This window comes from Taurulus bubalis (assembly GCF_910589615.1).
Source record: "Taurulus bubalis genome assembly, chromosome: 5".
NCBI lineage: Eukaryota > Metazoa > Chordata > Actinopteri > Perciformes > Cottidae > Taurulus > Taurulus bubalis.
Window position 1 is genome coordinate 3733505 of NC_136593.1, and position 18208 is coordinate 3751712.

Here is an 18208-nt window from a genome sequence, read left to right on the forward strand (position 1 = left end):
ATCAGAGTCTGAACCAGAGTCTGGACCAGAGTCTGAACCAGAGTCTGAATCAGAGTCTGGACCAAAGCCTGGACCAGAGTCTGAACCAGAGTCTGGACCAGAGTCTGAACCAGAGTCTGGACCAGAGTCTGAACCAGAGTCTGAACCAGAGTCTGGACCAGTGTCTGGACCAGAGTCTGAATCAGAGTCTGGACCAGTGTCTGAATCAGAGTCTGGACCAGTGTCTGGACCAGAGTCTGAACCAGAGTCTGAACCAGAGTCTGGACCAGAGTCTGAACCAGAGTCTGAACCAGAGTCTGGACCAGAGTCTGAACCAGAGTCTGAACCAGAGTCTGGACCAGAGTCTGCTCTATACTCGCCCACAGAGCATCAGTGAATAACTGTCAGTGAGCTGCAGGTTTAATGTGATTGAACAGTCGACTCTTTATGATCTGAACGCTTTACTGTGAACAGAAACTAGTTAATGTTTCATCTCTGTGAGCCAGAGTTTACCTGTGAGCCAATATGTAGGGATTCAATACCCTCTAGTTTACCTGTGAGCCAATATGTAGGGATTCAATACCCTCTAGTTTACCTGTGAGCCAATATGTAGGGATTCAATACCCTCTAGTTTACCTGTGAGCCAATACGTAGAGATTCAATACCGTCTAGTTTACCTGTGAGCCAATATGTAGGGATTCAATACCCTCTAGTTTACCTGTGAGCCAATATGTAGGGATTCAATACCCTCTAGTTTACCTGTGAGCCAATACGTAGAGATTCAATACCCTCTAGTTTACCTGTGAGCCAATATGTAGGGATTCAATACCCTCTAGTTTACCTGTGAGCCAATACGTAGAGATTCAATACCCTCTAGTTTACCTGTGAGCCAATACGTAGAGATTCAATACCCTCTAGTTTACCTGTGAGCCAATACGTAGAGATTCAATACCCTCTAGTTTACCTGTGAGCCAACACGTTGGGATTGAATTAAATATCTGATTTAATTGATAATAATAATTTAGGATAGGAATATATAAGCATTTTTTGCTTCTACCTATACATTTTCAGTCTTTCTGTTTTGTATATTATATAGAATATTGTATTTTAATGATTGACTGAAAAAAACACACAAACAAACAAACAAACAAACAAGAAAACAACCGGGAGTCAACAATCTTTGTGGATGAAGTCATCATTTTATTCTGAAATGTCCAAGACCCACAAATAATTCATCACTTTCATGGTTATAAGAACTTAAATATCACAGGAAACAGAGTTTAGCGGAATAAAGAGCAAAGGGAGGAAGGTTACAAATTACAATTTTCCCTGAAGGCTACAAAGAGTTAAACTGGCAAATGTAAAAGACGTCTCAGCCGGTTTAATCCTGAAAACCTTCTCGAGCTGCTGGACGTCTGACCGGGACTCTGAACCCTCTGAACCCGGTCCAGAAACCCAAAGGAAGTCCCTAAATTACTGTCATGAGTTTTTATTTGAAAATAAGCACTTCACAATAAAAAAAAGATGAAAGAAAATAAAAAGATATTTCTGTCTCTGAACGTGTGATGAATCTGATGGAGAACCGCAGCTGGAGTCCGGCCCTCCAGAGACCAGCGGGTCTTCGAGGTCTTCGAGGTCTTCGGGTCTCACATGGTGAAAGACGAGCCGTTTTCACTGGATCCGTCCACCGAGCGGCGGCCGGACCCGTAGATCTCGGAGGCGACTCTGAAGAAGCGCTGCGGGGAGGCGATGTTGCGCTTCCCCAGACAGCACAGGCCCAGGACGACCCTCCTGAAGTGGTTCCTGAACTCCACCCCCATGACGGCGTACAGCACCGGGTTCAGGCAGCAGTGCAGGTAGGCCAGGGTCTGCGTCACCGTCTTGGCCGTCTGCAGGACGTACGCCTCCTTGCAGGACCACACCTGGAACATGGCGGCGGTGTCGTAGAGCAGCATGGCGTTGTAGGGCAGGTGGCACACCACAAACACCACCGCCACAGCCAGGACCACCCATACCGCCTTTTGCCGGCGGAAGGTCCTGGCCCTCAGCAGGGTGGCGACGATGGCGCTGTAGCAGAGCACCATGACGAGCAGCGGCAGAAAGAAGCCGACGGCCAGCTGTAGACAACGCCACAAGGCCGCGGCGTTGTCCGCAAACTGGAACTCGCAGACGTCCACGTACCAGTTGTAGAAGTAGAAGGTGGGGACGGACAGCAGCAGCGCCGCGGACCAGACGGCCGCGCAGATGAGGCGGCTGTACGGCAGCAAGCGCAGCCGGAAGCCGCGGCAGGCCTGGACGATGGCGAGGTAGCGGTCGGTGCTGATGCAGGCGAGCAGCAGCGTGCCGCTGTACAGGTTCACGCTGTAGGAGCCGCGCAGCAGCTTGCAGGCCACCGGCCCCATCGGCCACGCCCACAGCTCGTTGTAGACGATGAGGGGCAGCGACGCCACGAACAGCAGGTCCGCCACGGCCACGTTCAGCAGGTAGACGTCCGTCATGGACCTGGTCCGCTTGTAGAAGGCGTAGGTCGCGATCACCAGGCCGTTGCCCACGAGGCCCAGGATGCAGATGATGGAGTAGACGTACGGGGCGACCACCAGCCACACGCTGTGGGCGTTCTGGTGGGAACAAGGTTCAACAAGGTCACTGTCGTTGTAATCGCCGTAGTCGCCGTAGTCGTAATCTGATTGGTTGGTCATATTGTCCTCCGAGTAGTTCCTCCTGCGAACAGAACCGAGAGAGAACATCAAACATCAAGATATTAGCAAAAGATTCAGGAATTCAGAGAGAAAACTAAATAAAAGTCAACACATCTGTGTGTTCAGAATGCTGTTGATGGATTCAGGTCCTAATCTTGATATGCTTCTGTCAAAGTGAAGATAGAAATAGCAGATCTGAAAGAACTTTCACTTCTAGACTTCTTCTTCTTCTGTCTGTATTCTTTTCAACGCTCATCCACTTCCAGAATCCCAGTACTCACTGTAATCCCGGTCTTCCTGTAGCTCTTTCCCAGTAGACGTCCTGGCATGCCGTCTCTCAGCATCTGAGTCTTTCCTTACTGGCAGAAACAACAATCTGCATTTCCTCCTCTGTCTCCGCTCAGGTGAGTCATATGAAGGGGTGGAGCTTATTTATTCTTTTTATTCCAGTGTGAAGTTACTCTTAGTTTTCACCTGATGCGTGTGACTGATAGAAGGTCTCTTATATAAAAAGGCAAGGCTTTCAGAAAAGTCATAGGGTCTACAAAATAAAAAGGGGCTCATCCTCTGGGAAACACGAATGTGCTCAGAACATTTCATAGCAAACTGACAGATTATGATTGTGTGTATGCACAGCTGACATTTTGGCCTGACTCCAGTGTGAGAGGACATGCCATTGAGGTGGACAATGTTCATCCCCTGGGGAGCATGCATGTTCTCAATTAACTATATATCGCTGTCTGTCCTTGCTTTTTGCAATTTTAATATAACAAACACTGAAATTTGTCCAAATCATATGCATTTATGTTTTATGTTTTTTTTTTTTTTACATAAAGACTGCAAAATGTGTCCAGAAGGTGGTGCTTGAGTAAAAGTCATGACAGGGTTCATCATTTTGGGGAACATGAATATCCACAGAATATTTATTAAATTTAACAGGCGGTTATTGAGATATTGTGTAATGAGTGAGTAGCCGGCGCTACCTTCTACATTAAAGGGGACATCATGATCATCTTCAGGTTCATATTTGTATTTTGTGTTTCTACTAGAACATATTTACATGCTTTAACATAAAAAAAGAAGATTATTTTTCTCGTACTGTCTGAATATACATGTAATCTAACCCGACCCACCAGGTGATTCTGTGTAAGGACCCATTGTGATACACAGGTCTCACACAGGCTCTTTAAAGCAGGTTATGAGTTGGATTGAAGCTTGATGACCTCCACTTATCTAACTGGACATTCTCGTAGTGGTTTCTGGAAGTCATAGCAGGCAGAACCCAAGCCATTATCTCTCTGATTGACGTTGTAAAACACAGCTGGCCAACAGATAAAACTGAGAGCTCGCTCCACCTCTAAGGACTTTGTTCTGGAGTGTTTCTGTTCTGTTCGTTCTCCGTCAGTGGAAGGTGGATCTTGTTTTCTCTCTCTGTGTTCGTGCCTCGTCTCAATGAACAACAATAACCTTTATTTCTTGGTTTCCTTCAGGTGAGCCAGGTCAGGGATAATCTATTTTTTTGTTCAGTTTACATACCAGGGATGGGTTGTTGTCATTGAAGATGGACCATTGACTTAACAGATTGTGTTTGATTAAAACAAAAAGTAAAGAAGAAAACAATTTACACACACAGTTCACATGGAGTTATTATTTGTTGGCTTCATAACAATTATTTTTACCTTGATTTTAGCTCTCAAATCAGATGATGTCTGATTGATTAAGCCGGTTCTGTGTTGAGACTTAAACTTTTCTAAGTTCTTTTCATTTTCTCTTTATTGAATATAACTAAATGTTTTGAGCAAAATTGTCTTCTATCACGCATTAATACGCTGTAGTACATTCCTGTTTTTTATGACATTTATATATCAGAAGACAGGTCTAAATAGGGTCATAACAGATAGTATCCTGTTGTATACGGAAGACAGGTCTAAATATGGTCCTGCTGCTTATCAGCTGACCTTGAGTAGCTTTTGCAGCTGTAACCTCAAACACACTATTGATCGTGTGACCACGATCAAAGCATATTGTAATCAGACGCACCTGTTACTAAGTCACTCCCACTATGTCCGGATAGAGATCATCCCACACACTTGCCTATAAATATAATGATAACAGGCACACTTCTTCAGTTCCTCTTGGACCCTGTCCCTGAGACGGAACCACTCTATTTGAGAAATCAAATAGAGACTTTCTTACATTGTGATACTTGTGACTGTTTCTTAGTACTGAGGGGAAAACCTCCAAGTACAGAAAAGACTCGGTTATGGTACTGTGTGTATAATAACTCTTGTTGAAATAAAACATATATACTAAAATAAGAGTGTAGAAATCTACTCAATGTGGACCTCCGTTTAATCGAAGAAGACGACTTCCATGTTGTCGAGACACCAAGGTATACACCGGGCCGAGGCCATTGACCCGGGAACACAATCCATCAAAATCCTGCCTCGTTTCTAGATCCAGACAAATGTAAGTAACCGTTTGGGTTGCACTGTGTGTAAAACGGTTCATCTTCCTTTCCCTAGAGGAAACAGTTCGGTGGATCATGTGGCTCAATGAAATAGGTAGGCCACGGGGAGATATTGAACGAATGGGTTTTTTAACATCCGTCCATGTCTCTATAAATTGTAATCGAAAACAAACTGAGTGGAAAACCTTAGGGTTCTAAAACGGCCCCTCCTTACACGGCTGGCATAAGGAGTAAGCTCTGACCAGGTCAGGGTCGAGCCTGTTACACTATGACAAAAGAAAGAAATAAGAAAGAGAAGCTAAAGCATTCATACCCACACATTTGGGGTGTGTATCGCCCGAGGAACTGGAGGAACGGGGAATTGAACCGCCGATCTTCTTCTATTTTAGCACAAAGCTTGTGGATGCTACACATCATGTCGTAAATAAACAAGGGATGTGTTGCCTCTACGGCATTTTATATTTCATTTTTGTTGAATTAATGGGGTTTATTTCAAGACAGTTATTGGTAACAGGATTTTCCTGTTCATGGCATGTTATGACGTCACTTCCGGTTAATTCACTTCCGGGGCGGGACTTCCGGTTTAGTCACTTCCGGTTTCGGTACTTCCGGTTAAATAGTGTCTGGTTTCACTAGCTCGGGTTAACATTTGACAGTGGACCGCATGCTCCAGAATCTGCTCGCATCCACGGGGAAGCATCGTAGAGGCAATTTCGTGAGTGCTGTAAATGTATAAAGATGCAATGTATATTTATATTTTCTACTGTGAAATGTTATATTTATGTATGTACACTGAATGTTTGTATTGTCTTTGTTTGCAGTTTTCACCAGCATGATTGAAGGAAAAGAGTTACAGTAAATGGGTGAAACTTATTACGACTCCGTCTTCATTGACTGTGGTTTAACTCGGTGTTTAGTCCAGAGTTCCAACACCCTGCACGAGAACACTACAAGGGACGACCTGTCCGGGTTGAACCACGGCTGAAATAGTCATATACGAATATGGATTAGCATGTGACTCACTAATGCTAATTGCTAGCATACACATTGCTAGCATACACATATCTCAGCCTTGCATGCAAAATCCAATTCAATTTATGTTTATACTTTATTTTGACATTTTACAGCTAATCATAGTCAGCATGCTAGCTAGCAGCATGAGAATAATAAGCTAATAGGGAAAACTAATTATAATACATGTAGTGTATTTGTGAAAAACAATTACATTATAAAATAAATATAACTTTTAATTATAAAATAAATTATAAAATAAATAATAATGTAATTATAAAATAGCTATAACTTTGTGATTCTGTTTAGGCTAGCAGAGAAGGCTTAGCAGGCCCTGACGGCCCGCCACTGGTGTATATATGTATATATATATTTACAAAAAAAATAATAATGTAACTTTGTGATTCTGTTTAGGCCAGCAGTGAAGGCTTAGCAGTCACTGATTTTAATAAATAAAAACAAGCCTGACAGTCCCATTGCAGGGCACATTTTGCCCTGTTAAGGCTCAAAACTGACATCCCTTTGTCTCCTTTTGAAATGAAGCATCTGCAGATTCATTTGATATGTTATGATCCACTCAAGTTAGACACGACACGAGATAAATAGATCCTGGTTTCTGTTGTCTTTGCTGCCATCTTGACTGCAATAGTTACCCTTCTAAGCAGTGGCGGATTTAGTAAATTGGGGCGAAGGTATGTATGGGGCCCCCCCATCCGATCTTGAAAAGAGAACGAAAAAAGATTTTGCCGACTGAATGGTGGATAGGCAGGTAAAGCTAATCTAAAAAAAAAATCTTCCCCTTTAAAATATTTCTCCAGCTCTCAATTTCTGCCATCATTGCATTTTGGTTCAGCTGATTAATGGCTGTGCCTATCTGAAGTCTTTGGTGTAAGTGTGTGCCAGGACTCCATATGAGACACATGTTCAGCAGACCTCTCATGCTGTTTCAGGTGAGCTCCGAGGTTTCTCCAGTTGTTAAAACCATCTGAACTTAAATGTGTGTTCCCCTCTCCAAAAAGTTGGCAACAAAAGCACATAACAGTCCCCTGATTCACTGTAGATAAGCCACGTCCTATTAATCTTCTCCCCGTTTTTCATTTGGAAGCAGTAATCATTACTAGTAAATCTCCGCCCCTCTTGATTTTTGGGGAATTCTAGCACACTAATTTGTATGGGACCTTTTCGGACGATCGCACATCGCTCCTCTGCAGTGAGCTTCTTAGGCCAGAGAGCCGGGTCATCTGTCAGCAAGCCGACAGTGCTTTGGTCGGTGCCACCAGGATTACCACAGCTAGGGCTATTAGCAGAACTAGGCAGTTGACTCACCAAAGCCCCATCATCGTCATCATCGTTGTCAACGTCGTCAATAACACTGTCGGTGACGGTGGGCGGCTACAACATGATGTCCTCTTCATTGTCTTGGTTAACCCTATAGGGTCTTAAGCCTTTTTCTCGATTTTACATAATTTCTTAAATTATCCTTTTCAGGCACTTGCATGTAAGATACATACCCATGTGTTACATCTAAAATTGCAGAACAATCTCAGCTATCTATATAATTAGGCACGATTGTCATATGGCAAAAGTGGAAAGTGATAATATGAATCTAAAGCTGAAAAATTCAAGAATCATCATATATCTGGTGAAAACATACCTTTACTCATGTTGACAAACATTTTGGTGCTAGAAGTTAGTTTACCAAAAGGTATTAGGTTCACAAAAGCAGTGAAATATATAAATAAAATGGTAGCTACATGTAAATAAATGTCTAAAACCAAATTTTGTATTATCGTTTTTTTAGCAGAAATGTGGTCTTTCACACCTTTCACCAAAATGATAGAAATGGGACTGAGAAATGACTTCATACTGCAGATAAAGCTTCATGGGGTGTGTGCAAATGAAAAATTACCAATGCAACATTTTTTGTTTTCAAATAAAATATAAATTATTCATAAATAAAAAAATATTTACACATATACATGTTCAGAAATAGAAAACAGACTGGGGCTGGTGGGGATGGCTGTGGTGCATCCTCTCTGTAAAATAAATGACTACTAGTTAGTAGTTTGAACAGTTCAACTTTCTTTAAGTGGATCCCTTCTCTCTGGATAATCTTCTCGCAGGAGTCGAAGCCTTCAGGGCCTGTCTGACGCTCCTCCGTCCTCATCGCTGCTGGCCAAAATCGCTGCAACGTCTTCCTCTGTTGTGAACTGTGTTCTCTCCATGCTCTCTAGCTTCTGTCTGACTGTAAACTACAGCATGTATATATAAACCTCAGGTGTGTAGGTTATTGTAGGTCCTTTGTAGCGTAGCTGGGTGGGTAGGTCCTTAGGGATTTCCTGAGTGTTCATTGGTAGTCACAACATTTTTTGACGGAAACCTGAATTGACTAATCACGGTGAAAGGAGTGTCAGCTTCTGTTACAGGGACACAGAAGCTCACAGAAGAGGGGGCCGGAAACTGCAGAGTTTGGTGGTTCTAACAGTAGCGGATTCTTTTTTTCTGCGCCGTATTTTCGTGGAGATATGATTTTTTACAAAAATTAAACACTGTATGTCACGCCGCGTGACGCAAGACCCTAGAGGGTTAACGTTGTTATCCTCACCTTGCGCCACTTCACAGCTAGCTGCTGCTGCTGTAGTGGCATGTTCAATGCTTTGGACGTTCCTGCCTGTATCCCCAGTAGTCGTAAGAAAGTGTGTCATCTTTGGCAACGTTTCTAAATATTTATCGCCGTCTTTTCTTTTTTTTCTTTTAATTGAGTCGCTTGGATAACGTCGCCTCTGTGTAATTTCCAGTCCTCCTGTCACTGTGTATTTATCTTTCGCGCCGCGCACCGTTACGGACTAGTCCATTTCATTGTGAAAATAGGGGGTGTAGGGACACGACATTTTACACGACATTTTAACTACTACTTCAACGTTTCAACGTATTTCTTAAGAATATTAATACAATTGACCATGCTTTTGAAGCGTTCATGATGATAAGGGGCTTTTTCTTTTCTTTTTCTATTTGAGGTTGGTTGGGGGCCCCCCTACTACGACCACTGGTAGGGGGCCCCAAGCAGCCGCCTACCTATGCCTCTATGTTAAGACCGCCTCTGCTTATAAGGACATTTGGAAAGGATAAAGAGTTCAGTACAAACATGAGAGTTAAACGACCGGTTACTCAGGACCAACCTGTTCAGATTAGTTTTTTTTTGGATATCTGTACTCTAAATTACTATTTATATTTCAGTTGACTTTTACTTTTACTTCATTACATTTTGCAAAGAAAACTGGTACTTTTACTCCGATACTTTTACTCCGATACATTCAGTTTCATTTTCAGGGTAACGTATGACGTAACCTGCTGACATGTGTCACGAGGTATTATGTTGAACATAATATATGTGGATGGATCACAGCCAACCCAGTTATGTTCAACACAACTCCTTGTCCTTGGTCATGGTCGCCACAGCACTTAAAAGAATAAACTTCATAATTCTCAAAATTCTGACCCTTTGCTTTTTTATTAACAGCATGTACTTGTACTTTTACTTTCAATACTTAAGTACATTTTATATCAGAAAAATACTTTTGATACTTAAGTACAGACAATATCACATACTTTAAGACTTTTACTCAAGTAGTATTCTAATACGTGACTTTTACTTTTACTGGAGTAATTTTTCTACTAAGGTATCTTTACTTTTACTCAAGTATGGCTTTTGGGTACTTTATACACCAGTGCATCTAATGCATCACATGTGAAACAACAAGCGCTACAATATAAACTGAAACCACGTCCACATGCGTTTATTATTTTTATTGATTGTTAGAAAGTGAGAACAAAAGACAACAATATACAGAAAATACTCATTCCAATAAAACTAGGATGTATCAATCATAAGTACAATCAGATCTTTATGCAAACTTAAAGTTGGTTATGACTAGACAAGGTAAGAAATACATGTTCAGCACAAGTCTTCTTTACATTTAATAACAGTCAGAATGGAAAAGTTGCCCACAATGTGTAAGTTCAAAAAGACAGCATTTACATAAATATGTAATGCATGGCAGTCCACTGCCATTGAAAGTATAACTTTATACAGTACACATCCAATAGTGACATTTAGGCACGACTTCTTTTTTTTTTGGCAAAATGAAACAGAACAATTTTCTGATTCTCTGGAGAGGAAAACAAAGTATTTTAAGCATTGTATTCTGAACTCTGCATTAAATGGGACATGTCATGCTCATCTTCAGGTTCATGTTTGTATTTTGTGTTTCTACTACAACATGTTTACATGCTTTAAAGTAAAAAAAACAACAATATCTTTTTTTACTGTTTGTCTTCACGTATATTTTATGAATGAATCGAAAGAGATATTAAAGTCCAGATGAAAGAATAAATAAATAATACCCGTTTAACCCTTTTAGATCACATCTTGGTTATGCTGTGTATATTTACCACACAAAAATACAAACAAAATGTATATATATTTTTTTTTTATATACATTTTTTTTTTCCTTTCTTCCTAGAAAACAAAATATGTAAGTTAATACAGCATTTTAACCAGTAAAATCATGTTATCCCACTTCAATCATCAACCTTGGTCTACATTGGAGATACACTACAGTCTAAAGCACACCTACTTTATAGCACTCCAATCAAATGCAAAGGATTTGATTTAAATCCCTCTTGTCGCTTAAATATTCCTCTTCACTGAGAAACACGTCTTAGACGCTCTAACTTCTGTTTCACTGCTTTTACCTGAAAGGCCACCACTTGCTGTACCCTTTGCTTGCTGCAGAGTCATCCACCGGTAATATCTTCAGTGGGAATCCAATCGTTGTGTTAAAGTACGGAAACAACTTGTCAGTGAAGGTTTGCGTGAACGTGTGTACGTGTGCATTAGTGTCAGCGTCAGAGAATGACAGCTCTCCTCGATTCCAGTCCAGTTTGACTCTGATCCTCTGGAGCTTCTTCACTGAGAGAACAACCTCCGGACCAGGGAATGAGCGCGCTGTGTATATCTGTTTTTGAAACTGTATTCTCCATAATCCGGACTGTAAAGCTAGTTCTCCTTTTCTTTGAGCAGATTCTGCTGCCGCACCCAAGGCCCACCATGGACTGTCTCCAACCTCGACGTCCCAGCTGTGAGTCCCTGAGTTAAACCCCTCAGAGCCCAGGACAGACACGAAGAAATCAAACCTCTCTGGATTATCAGGAAGCTTCTGTCTCTCTCCTCGTCTCACACTGGTCAGATCTTCAGTCAGGATGAGTTTTGGATGAGCAGAGTTTGGGTCCAGAACCACAGGAGTGTAGGAGACCAGGTCCTTCATCTTGGTCCAGATGTTGAAGGTCAGGTTGCCCAGGTGTTTGGCCTCGTCTATCAGAGCTCCTGAGAGCAGCTGTGGATCCTCCAGCAGGGGGCGCTGCTGGACTCGTTCCACTGCAGCCTTGTAGTTGTTAAAGGAATGAGACGTCTTCAGCTCTCAGCTCGTCCTCTGTGGCTCTGACTGTGTCTGAAAGAGCTGCTATCTCTCTGCTCAGAGCCTCCATCTTCTCCTTCATCATCTGACTCTTCTGCTTCTCTTCCACCCTCAGAGCAGAGATCCTGGCCTCCTCTTCCTCCTCTAGAATCTGGTGAAGCTTCTTAATCTGCTCCTTAATCGTTTTCTCTGCTCGTCGGGCCTGGACCTTCATGTGTTCTGCTGTTTGATCACAGTTTCCTTTAACTTGTTCAAACAGCTTCAGTTTTTCCTTTACGGGCTCCAGGGATCTCTGGAGCTCCTCTTTGAGATTTTTAGCAGCTTCATCGATGGGTTTGAATCTGTGGTTATTGTGTGCTTCTGAATCTTTGCAGACGAGACACACCAGCTGATGATGGTCCAGACAGAAGAGTCTGAGTTTCTCAGAGTGCAGACTGCAGAGAGTCTGTGAAGCCATTTTCCGTCAAAGTGAAGATGGAAATAGCAGATCTGAAAGAACTTTCACTTCTAGACTTCTTCTTCTTCTGTCTGTATTCTTTTCAACGCTCATCCACTTACAGAATCCCAGTACTCACTGTAATCCCGGTCTTCCTGTAGCTCTTTTCCCAGTAGACGTCCTGGCATGCTGTCTCTCAGCGTCTGAGTCTTTTCTTACTGGCAGAAACAACAATCTGCATTTCCTCCTCTGTCTCCGCTCAGGTGAGTCATATGAAGGGGTGGAGCTTGTTTCTTCTTTTTATTCCAGTGTGGAGTTACTCTTAGTTTTCACCTGATGCGTGTGACTGATAGAAGGTCTCTTATATAAAAAGGCAAGGCTTTCAGAAAAGTCATAGGCTCTAGAAAATAAAAAGGGGCTCATCCTCACGAATGTGCTCAGAATATTTCATCGCAAACACAGATTATGATTGTCTGCACACACAGTCACATTTTGGCCAGAGGACATGCCATTGAGGCTCCACAATGGACAATGTTCATCCTCTGGGGAGCATGCATGTCCTCAATTAACTATGAATCGCTATCTCTCCACGCTTTTTGCAGTTTTTATATCATAAAATAAGATAATCCTTTATTAGTCCCGCAGTGGGGAAATTGCAGAATTACAGCAGCGAGAGATAGTAGTAAAATAAGAAGCAAGTAGTAAATATAGTAAACAGTAAAAATCCACAATAACACTATTATATATACAGACAGAGTAAACAAGTATTTAAAAATGTGCTCATACTGCACCAGTTAAAGTGGTTAAAGTGACCAAAAAGTGATTGAAGTGTTTTGTTTTTAGCTCAGTTTGTTGTGCAGCCTGACAGCAGCAGGGAGGAAGGACTTGCTTTGCAGAGCTCAAACACTGACATGTGTCCAAATCATAATGCATTTTTTTTTCACATAAAGACTGAAAAATGTGTCCAAAGGTGGTGCTTGAGTAAAAGTCACGACAGGGTTCATCATTTTGGGGAACATGAATATCCACAGAATATTAATTCAGTGTAACAGGCGGTTATTGAGATATTGTGCATTCACTGAGTTTCTAGTCATGTATAATCCACACATGATATGCAAACTGCTGTGTGCCTTTTCTGTAACTGGTTAAAGACAAAGAGTTCAGTAGAAACATGAGAGTTTAATGACCCGGGTGGAGCGACCGGTTACTCAGGACCAACGGCAGCTTTTCAGATTAGGATCACATGTAATGAACCACAAGGGAAACAGAAAGTGCTACAGTATAAACTGATGTCCATACAACCTAAGTTTAACACAACACATATTCAAGTATATTTTATCAAAGTATACTAAGTAATATAGAGTAGGATCGATGTCATGGTTGATTTATTCTTCTTATTGATGGTTAGAAAGTGATAACAAAAGACTACAATATACAGAAAATACTCATTCCAATTCAAAAGTACTATCAGATATTTATGCAACTTAAAGTTGGTAATAACTACACAAGGTTATATAATACATTATGTATTATGTACATCATGTACAATATGTACAAGTCCTCTTTACTTTGTGTGCGTTAACAAAGACAGCAACTACACAAATATGTAATGCATGGTCGTCCACTGCCATTGAACGTATAACTTTATAAGTACAAATCCAATAGTGACATTTAGTCCAGATTTTCTTTTAAATTAAACATAACAATTTTCTGATTCTCTGGAGAGGAAAACTAGTATTTTAAGTATTGTATTCTGATTTCTGCATGAAAGGGGACATATCATGCTCATCTTCAGGTTCATATTTGTATTTTGTGCTATTTTTTACTTTATTTATTTGTATATTTTGCAGGGACAATGCACACTAATCAACAGTAGCACTGTAAGTGAGCCAGAGTTAGCCAGAGAGGCTAATTTTCATCTGCTGTCTCTGGCCAGATTTTTTTTATGGCAGCCTGAAAATACATTTTCAATAACTCTGTTCAACTTTCTGTTCTGCTTGTTCTCCGTCAGAAATTTAGATCCGAGGGTGGATCTTGTTTTCTCTCTCTGTGTCCGTGCCTCGTCTCAATGAACGACAATAACCTGCATTTCTTGGTTTACTTCAGGTGAGCCAGGTCAGGGGGCGGAGCTTTGACACAAATGTGTTCAGGTATTAACTTTACATACCAGGGATGGGTTGTTGTCATTGAAGGTGGACCAGCGACTTAACAGATTGTGTTTGATTAAAACAAAAAGTAAAGAACAAAGCAATTTAAGCTTCATACACAGTTCACATGGAGTTAAAATATTTTGGCTTTCTATAATAATTATGTTTACCTTGATTTTAGCCCAGTTCTGTGTTAAGAGTTAATGTTGGAGACAAAAACTATGACAAAAAAAAGAAAGAGAAACTAAAGCATCCAAGTAAATCTGGGGTGCGTATCGCCCGAGGAGACGTGGAATCGAACAGCGTTCATGATGATGAGGGGCTTTTTCTTTTCTTTTTCTTTTTGAGGTTGGTTGGGGGCCCCCCTACTACGACCACTGGTAGGGGGCCCCAAGCAGCCGCCTACCTATGCCTCTATGTTAAGACCGCCTCTGCTTATAAGGACATTTGGAAAGGATAAAGAGTTCAGTACAAACATGAGAGTTAAACGACCGGTTACTCAGGACCAACCTGTTCAGATTAGGTTTTTTTTGGATATCTGTACTCTAAATTACTATTTATATTTCAGTTGACTTTTACTTTTACTTCATTACATTTTGCAAAGAAAACTGGTACTTTTACTCCGATACTTTTACTCCGATACATTCAGTTTCATTTTCAGGGTAACGTATGACGTAACCTGCTGACATGTGTCACGAGGTTCCGTCTGAGGTTACCACAGACGGATGTATCCGGTCATTTTTTCACAATAAAACATCTTTCCGGCCTTGATTTTTTGGATTTTATTAAAAATTTTCATTCATTCTTTCTGTGCGGCCCGGTACCAAGGGACCCACGACCCGGTACCAAGGGACCGGTACCAAGGGACCCACGGCCCGGTACCAAGGGACCGGTACCAAGTGACCCACGTCCCGGTACCAAGGGACCCACGGCCCAGTACCAAGGGACCCACGGCCCGGTACCAAGGGACCAGTTCCAAGGGACCAAGGGACCAAGGGACCGGTGCCAAGTGACCCACGTCCCGGTACCAAGGGATCCACAGACCCCAAGGGACCCACGGTGGAATTAGCATACTTATGACCGCACTGTTACAACTCCTTCATAGTGTCATATTGCTTTTTGGAGAATTGTGATGATAAGTATAATTAGGTACAATATATTATGTTGAACATAATATATGTGGATGGATCACAGCCAACCCAGTTATGTTCAACACAACTCCTTGTCCTTGGTCATGGTCGCCACAGCACTTAAAAGAATAAACTTCATAATTCTCAAAATTCTGACCCTTTGCTTTTTTATTAACAGCATGTACTTGTACTTTTACTTTCAATACTTAAGTACATTTTATATCAGAAAAATACTTTTGATACTTAAGTACAGACAATATCACATACTTTAAGACTTTTACTCAAGTAGTATTCTAATACGTGACTTTTACTTTTACTGGAGTAATTTTCCAGTCAGGTATCTTTACTTTTACTCAAGTATGGCTTTTGGGTACTTTATACACCAGTGCATCTAATGCATCACATGTGAAACAACAAGCGCTACAATATAAACTGAAACCACGTCCACATGCATTTATTATTTTTATTGATTGTTAGAAAGTGAGAACAAAAGACAACAATATACAGAAAATACTCATTCCAATAAAACTAGGATGTATCAATCATAAGTACAATCAGATCTTTATGCAAACTTAAAGTTGGTTATGACTAGACAAGGTAAGAAATACATGTTCAGCACAAGTCTTCTTTACATTTAATAACAGTCAGAATGGAAAAGTTGCCCACAATGTGTAAGTTCAAAAAGACAGCATTTACATAAATATGTAATGCATGGCAGTCCACTGCCATTGAAAGTATAACTTTATACAGTACACATCCAATAGTGACATTTAGGCACGACTTCTTTTTTTTTTGGCAAAATGAAACAGAACAATTTTCTGATTCTCTGGAGAGGAAAACAAAGTATTTTAAGCATTGTATTCTGAACTCTGCATTAAAGGGGACATGTCATGCTCATCTTCAGGTTCATGTTTGTATTTTGTGTTTCTACTACAACATGTTTACATGCTTTAAAGTAAAAAAAACAACAATATCTTTTTTTACTGTTTGTCTTCACGTATTCTCACCTGACCAATGGGTCGTCCATTAACCACATGTATGTGAACACAAGCACTCAAAAGGTGAGTTTTTTATGAATGAATCGAAAGAGATATTAAAGTCCAGATGAAAGAATAAATAAATAATACCCGTTTAACCCTTTTAGATCACATCTTGGTTATGCTGTGTATATTTACCACACAAAAATACAAACAAAATGTATATATATATTTTTTTTTTATATACATTTTTTTTTTTCCTTTCTTCCTAGAAAACAAAATATGTAAGTTAATACAGCATTTTAACCAGTAAAATCATGTTATCCCACTTCAATCATCAACCTTGGTCTACATTGGAGATACACTACAGTCTAAAGCACACCTACTTTATAGCACTCCAATCAAATGCAAAGGATTTGATTTAAATCCCTCTTGTCGCTTAAACATTCCTCTTCACTGAGGAACACGTCTTAGACGCTCTAACTTCTGTTTCACTGCTTTTACCTGAAAGGCCACCACTTGCTGTACCCTTTGCTTGCTGCAGAGTCATCCACCGGTAATATCTTCAGTGGGAATCCAATCGTTGTGTTAAAGTACGGAAACAACTTGTCAGTGAAGGTTTGCGTGAACGTGTGTACGTGTGCATTAGTGTCAGCGTCAGAGAATGACAGCTCTCCTCGATTCCAGTCCAGTTTGACTCTGATCCTCTGGAGCTTCTTCACTGAGAGAACAACCTCCGGACCAGGGAACGAGCGCGCTGTGTATACCTGTTTTTGAAACTGTATTCTCCATAATCCGGACTGTAAAGCTAGTTCTCCTTTTCTTTGAGCAGATTCTGCTGCCGCACCCAAGGCCCACCATGGACTGTCTCCAACCTCGACGTCCCAGCTGTGAGTCCCTGAGTTAAACCCCTCAGAGCCCAGGACAGACACGAAGAAATCAAACCTCTCTGGATTATCAGGAAGCTTCTGTCTCTCTCCTCGTCTCACACTGGTCAGATCTTCAGTCAGGATGAGTTTTGGATGAGCAGAGTTTGGGTCCAGAACCACAGGAGTGTAGGAGACCAGGTCCTTCATCTTGGTCCAGATGTTGAAGGTCAGGTTGCCCAGGTGTTTGGCCTCGTCTATCAGAGCTCCTGAGAGCAGCTGTGGATCCTCCAGCAGGGGGCGCTGCTGGACTCGTTCCACTGCAGCCTTGTAGTTGTTGAGGAATGAGACGTCTTCAGCTCTCAGCTCGTCCTCTGTGGCTCTGACTGTGTCTGAAAGAGCTGCTATCTCTCTGCTCAGAGCCTCCATCTTCTCCTTCATCATCTGACTCTTCTGCTTCTCTTCCACCCTCAGAGCAGAGATCCTGGCCTCCTCTTCCTCCTCTAGAATCTGGTGAAGCTTCTTAATCTGCTCCTTAATCGTTTTCTCTGCTCGTCGGGCCTGGACCTTCATGTGTTCTGCTGTTTGATCACAGTTTCCTTTAACTTGTTCAAACAGCTTCAGTTTTTCCTTTACGGGCTCCAGGGATCTCTGGAGCTCCTCTTTGAGATTTTTAGCAGCTTCATCGATGGGTTTGAATCTGTGGTTATTGTGTGCTTCTGAATCTTTGCAGACGAGACACACCAGCTGCTGATGGTCCAGACAGAAGAGTCTGAGTTTCTCAGAGTGCAGACTGCAGAGAGTCTGTGAAGCCATTTTCCGTCAAAGTGAAGATGGAAATAGCAGATCTGAAAGAACTTTCACTTCTAGACTTCTTCTTCTTCTGTCTGTATTCTTTTCAACGCTCATCCACTTCCAGAATCCCAGTACTCACTGTAATCCCGGTCTTCCTGTAGCTCTTTTCCCAGTAGACGTCCTGGCATGCTGTCTCTCAGCGTCTGAGTCTTTTCTTACTG

At 41.5% G+C, this 18208-nt stretch overlaps 2 protein-coding genes and 1 pseudogene across 3 annotated transcripts; all 3 read right to left on the reverse strand.

The window, feature by feature from the left end:
* Positions 1 to 1625: 1625 nt before the first annotated feature.
* LOC306736556 (C-C chemokine receptor type 6-like) lies at positions 1626 to 7505 on the reverse strand (the record flags this gene model as incomplete). Its single annotated transcript, XM_079218202.1, has 2 exons — positions 1626 to 2700; positions 7486 to 7505. 2 exons carry the CDS (start codon positions 7503 to 7505, stop codon positions 1626 to 1628), a joined length of 1095 nt encoding a protein of 364 aa, XP_079074328.1.
* Positions 7506 to 10713: 3208 nt separating this feature from the next.
* LOC306736678 (E3 ubiquitin-protein ligase TRIM39-like) lies at positions 10714 to 12093 on the reverse strand (annotated as a pseudogene). The gene has a single exon. The product of its transcript is annotated as an E3 ubiquitin-protein ligase TRIM39-like (transcript).
* A 4733-nt stretch (positions 12094 to 16826) lies between these two features.
* On the reverse strand, positions 16827 to 18008 carry LOC306736558 (E3 ubiquitin-protein ligase TRIM39-like; the record flags this gene model as incomplete). The annotated part of the gene is made up of 1 exon (XM_079218204.1): positions 16827 to 18008. The coding sequence occupies one exon, from the start codon at positions 18006 to 18008 to the stop codon at positions 16827 to 16829; it is 1182 nt and encodes a 393-aa protein (XP_079074330.1).
* Between the last annotated feature and the right edge of the window lie 200 nt (positions 18009 to 18208).